This window comes from Zeus faber, assembly GCF_960531495.2.
Source record: "Zeus faber genome assembly, chromosome: 22".
In the NCBI taxonomy this organism is placed as follows: Eukaryota; Metazoa; Chordata; class Actinopteri; order Zeiformes; family Zeidae; genus Zeus; species Zeus faber.
The window spans coordinates 12,565,508-12,570,364 of record NC_137209.1 but is presented as its reverse complement, the minus strand read 5'-3'; the positions used below and the strand labels follow the sequence as shown (position 1 = coordinate 12,570,364).

The 4,857-nt window shown below is 40.9% G+C and overlaps 1 protein-coding gene across 2 annotated transcripts; it reads left to right on the top strand.

Annotated features, from left to right (window-relative positions):
- The first annotated feature begins 635 nt into the window (after positions 1–635).
- tmem256 (transmembrane protein 256) lies at positions 636–4,630 on the top strand. Of its 2 annotated transcripts, none has more exons than XM_080023395.1 (4): positions 636–766; positions 1,244–1,281; positions 1,878–1,958; positions 4,004–4,630. In XM_080023395.1, the coding sequence occupies exons 1-4, from the start codon at positions 685–687 to the stop codon at positions 4,145–4,147; spliced, it is 345 nt and encodes a 114-aa protein (XP_079879521.1). In that variant the 5' UTR covers positions 636–684; the 3' UTR covers positions 4,148–4,630. The 2 variants fall into 2 exon arrangements, with proteins under 2 accessions (XP_079879521.1, XP_079879522.1); XM_080023396.1 differs by lacking the exon at positions 636–766 and adding an exon at positions 793–904.
- The last annotated feature ends 227 nt before the right edge of the window (positions 4,631–4,857 follow it).

Here is a 4,857-nt window from a genome sequence, read left to right as displayed (position 1 = left end):
AGTAGTATCATAGTATAGGCTTATTATTTTATAGTATATTATATTAGCTTGTACAATACTTTCTTCGACAACAATATAATACAAATATAAATATATTATATATATATATATTTATATGTATATATATATATATATATATATATATATATATATATATATATATAGTCATAGTAGTATCATAGTATAGGCTTATTATTTTATAGTATACTTTATTTATATATTTTATAGTATACAATACTTTCTTCTACAACATGATAATACAAATATAAATATATATATATATATATATATATATATATATATATATATATATAGTCATAGTAGTATCATAGTATAGGCTTATTATTTTATAGTATATTATATTAGCTTGTACAATACTTTCTTCTACAACAATATAATACAAATATATATATATATAATATATATATATATATATATATATATCTAATGATATAATATATAATTGTTTTCAATTGAATGTATTTATTATTAAGAACCGCCCGCTGCTCTCCAGCGGTATCAACAGCGTCCGCTCTCCTCTCCCCGTCCGTTGAAACTGGGCGCCGCGAGCCACCATTTTGGATCCGGCCGGAACCCGCCGACCGGATGTGCTTCGCCGCGAGCGATCCCCGGAATGGACGTCGTTTCCGCCGCGCTTCCCGGTGGCCCGCACACGCAGCAGCGATGGCCGCGTCTCTCGTCGTCCGGAGGTTCGCGGCGCTCTCGGGGGCGTCCGCGGTGACGGCCGGGGCGTACGGGGCTCACGGTGGGTCGTTGGCGGTAGAAGAACGTTGGAGCGCCGTTAGAACGGCTGCGTGGCCGTGTTGAACGGGCCGGAGGGCTTGTAGTGGCGCCATGGTTGGTGAAACCGCGCCGACAGAGCAGAGCGGTTCGATATTGACATGTAATATAAAATCATATATTAATGTTGATTATTCCCTATTAAATGTTATGTAACATGCGACCAAAATACAGGACTTATTTGACGGCACGGTCGCTAATAAATGTATCATATGATGTAAATTTATACATCATTTTAGTAGATTTAAATACATCTGTAAATATTTGCGTAAGCAAACAACGTTCCTACAGTTTGCTTTACTCATTGTTATTTCACGTTTTACTGTGTGTTCTGTACCAGCCGAGAGGGTCCGAATTCCTTGAACGTGGAAGCATGATTGTAAATTGGGCCAATCAAGTGTAATTGTGACATGAGTGTGACTTGGCTTGACTCTCCTTCCAGGGTTTAAAAACAGTGACCCTGATGATTACCAGCGACAGGTACGTGCGGTCGTTTCTGAATAACTCATAAATAGTTATGGGTGTTCACAGCCTGTGCAAATGTAAGAAACTGTGTATAGATATTTTGTGGAAAAAAAAAAAAATCTATAATTTATATAATTATGTTATATTATACAATATTTCTTCTATAATAATTCATTATAATAATTGTATAATATAAATGTTAATTATAATTGTTTTCATTTTATTTATTCACTTATCAATGTGGTTATGTTCTGATTTATTAAAAAAAAAAAAAGGTTGAAAAATCGCTTAACTTGCATACATATAAAAAAAAATCGGTGGTGTCTCGTAATGTTAATGAGAAATCCTCTTGATTTAAGAGTGTGAGGAATGTGCCAACATGAGTTTGATTAAGGGGGACATCATCATCAATTTTTTTTTTTTTTTACGAGCGTAATTGATGAAACCCGCTTCCCAGGCGGATGAAGTGTTTACTTAAACCGTATTGATCCCGTATTGCATCGCCGTTTTTAAAAGCTGTGGCAGGAAACGGATGTCGATTGGGGGAGGGAAGAATTTTACAAGGGTGGTGTGGTATCGGATCGACGTCTTCCTCTATCTCTTCCCTCCAGCTGTTTGAGACTGCCAACCAGTACCACTTCTACCACAGCCTGGCCCTGCTGGGGGCTGCCCACTGCGGGAAACCCGCCGTGGTGAGTATACCGCGCTTGCATACCGTTCCTGAGGGAGGGACGCGCCCCGGCGTCCTCTGATATTCAAATAGTCCGACGGGGAAATCCTGCACCTCCCTCCCTCCGCCCCGTCCCCTGCGCACTTTTTGATTCCATTTCCGAGCGCAGAATGTTAAGTACGGTTTCCGGCAGCAAGTCAAAGATTTGATCTGTTGCTTTTCACTGAAAGCGTCTTTAGAGAGTTCCGATACCAACTTTTCCTTCCTGATACCGATTCCGATACCTGGACTTGCATAAGTGCCGATACCCATCAGACAGAAGTTTGTAAAAAAAAAAAAAAAACAAGTGTGTGCGTGTGTGTGTGCGTGTGAGTGTGTGCGTGTGTGAATATACTGTATATGTATGTAAAAAAAAAAATAATAATAATAAATATATATATATATATATACACACACGTCTGTGTGTTTAAAATTTTTATATATATATATATATATATATATATATATATATATTCTGTGTGTTTAAAAAAATAAAATATATATATATACACTGTGTTAAAAAAATATATATATATACTGTATGTGTGTGTGAATATACTGTATATGTATGTAAAAAAATATATATATTTGTGTGTTTGAGAAATAAAATATATATAGTGTGTGTGTGTGTGTGTGTGTGTGTGTGTGTGAATATACTGTATATGTATGTAAAAAAAAAAATATATATATACATATATATACACACACTGTGTGTGTGTTTAAAAAATAATATATATATACTGTGTGTGTGTGTGTGTGTGTGTGTGTGTGTGTGTGTGTGTGTGTGTGTGTGTGTGTCGCATAGACTCGCATACTCGCCGATATCCGATCCAGCATTTTAGGCTGTATCAGAGGCATTACCGATATCGTTATCGGAACAACTCTGAGTATAGACACAGTCTGGTATTACTAGGACCTCCATCCATTGCAATCTCTTAACAGGGTTCTTTTTAAATTTAAGTACCTGGAATACCTTGAAAATAGCCCCCTTTTTGCTGAAGTCCTTGGAAAGCCCAGTGATATTCCCGCTGGTCTTGTTCTTGAAATGATAACGAAATCATCATATACGGTGTTCTAGAATCGCTTTTACGACATGGATGATGCCAGGGAGATGTGACTTTAATTCAGCACGGTTGGAAATAGACACTTATAATTAGTGCCCTATCAAATTCATGGTACGATTTGCTCAATTTCAGGGGCACCGATCCTCAAAAAAAAACAACCCGCGTTTCGTGGACTTTAGAGGAAAAACACAACCTTTCACGGCGATGATTAAATTCAACTTTTTAGGCACACACAGTCGGGCCCAACTGTTCTCATCACATGCAGTGACGTTTACGTCCGACGGCGACAAAACAAAAAGGATCAACATCTCACACAGGCAATACTCCACAGTATTAAAAGTGGCACTTCGACACGCCTGTTTTCTTTTGACATTTTTTATTTGGGCAAATTTACGCAGAAGGCGGCAGATTTCACCGTCCCTGACGCGATTTTCACGGCCATGAATTTGGTCGGGCCCTGGTGATAATAGTAGATGACAATGACATCTAATGATGATAATAGATGTAAAGATACAGTAGATTTAATAGATACACTAATATAAACAATAGACAATGAGACTAAGATCATATTATGTTTTAATTAATAAAGGTCGCTTGGAAAATTGATTCATATTTGTTTTGCGAGAGGCCCCTGAAAATGGAAGAAATTGTCCTTGAAAGTGCTTAAAAAAGTACTTAAAAGTCCTTGGAGTTTACCTTGTAGTGCCAGTCTAACACATGACCCCCCCCCCCGCCGCGTGTGTGTCCTCAAAAGCATGAAAAAGAATCGAGTCGCTCGTCTTCAAAAGCCGACGTGACGGCTCTCGGTATTTAATGTATCGGGGAAATATTCTCCGGATGGCGGGGTGTCAGACGTCGTATCATCCCCGACGGCGGCGTTGATGTGAGAAGTGTAGAGTAAGACTCTAAACCCCGGGGTGGTGGGACTCAAACTAAATCTTGACTTTGCCCCTTCCTCCTCCAGGCTGGCACGCTCCTGATGGCCGGCATCGGGATGTTCTGCGGCTCTCTGTACCACCAGGCGCTGACGGGGGACCCCAGCATGCGCAAGGCGGCTCCCGTGGGGGGCATGGCGATGATCGCCGGGTGGCTGGCCATGATCCTCTGAGTTCCGTGACAAGCCGCCTCTCCTCTCTCTCTCTCTTTCTTTTTTTTTTTTTTTTTTTTTGGCCCACGGGGGGGACGCGGTTCGACACTCCAAAACTGTCGACGGTTGACGTCTGCGAGAGCTTGGGAGGAGGAGGGTGGGGGGGCTGCCGAAACGGGAGTTAGGAGATGATGGGGAAAAAAAAAAAAAAAAGTGGGGTGTGTTTCCCCTCAGCGCCCCGGTGTCGGCGGGAGATAAGGTCGTGTGGAGGGACTACCCTGTGTGTGTGTGTGTGTGTGTGTGTGTGTGTGTGTGTGTGTGTGTGTGTGTGTGTGTGTGTGTGTGTGTGTGTGTGTGTGTGTGTGTGTGTGTGTGTGTGTGTGTGTGTGTGTGTGTGTGTGTGTTCCCCCCTCTATGGCAGAGTTTCCATTTCAGAATGTGACTGCATGTCATGTATTTTGTCCAAAATTAAATAAACTCAGAGCTCTGTTATCGAAAGAGAAACTCGTGGAGTTAATGATGTGCACCACACCAAGGTAGTACAGAGGTAGCAGAGTTCTGCGGAGGTAATAAAGAGGGGCTTCGGGCTCTTGGAGGTTCTCCGGGGGGGGATTGTGATCATCCCCCCGCCTGCACCAGGTGGAATACCCGAGCAGCCCGTGTCCCCATTCTGCAGCTTGTCGAGTTTTTTTTTTGTTATTATTATTATTTTTTATTTTTTGAAAGCCGGA

Excerpts from the sequence above, each read along its gene's own strand:
- tmem256 (XM_080023395.1), top strand. The coding sequence starts at position 685 with ATGGCCGCGTCTCTCGTCGTCCGGAGGTTCGCGGCGCTCTCGGGGGCG. Across the intron at positions 1,282-1,877 it reads CTGATGATTACCAGCGACAG|CTGTTTGAGACTGCCAACCA; the intron begins GTACGTGCGGTC and ends TCTTCCCTCCAG. Across the intron at positions 1,959-4,003 it reads ACTGCGGGAAACCCGCCGTG|GCTGGCACGCTCCTGATGGC; the intron begins GTGAGTATACCG and ends TTCCTCCTCCAG.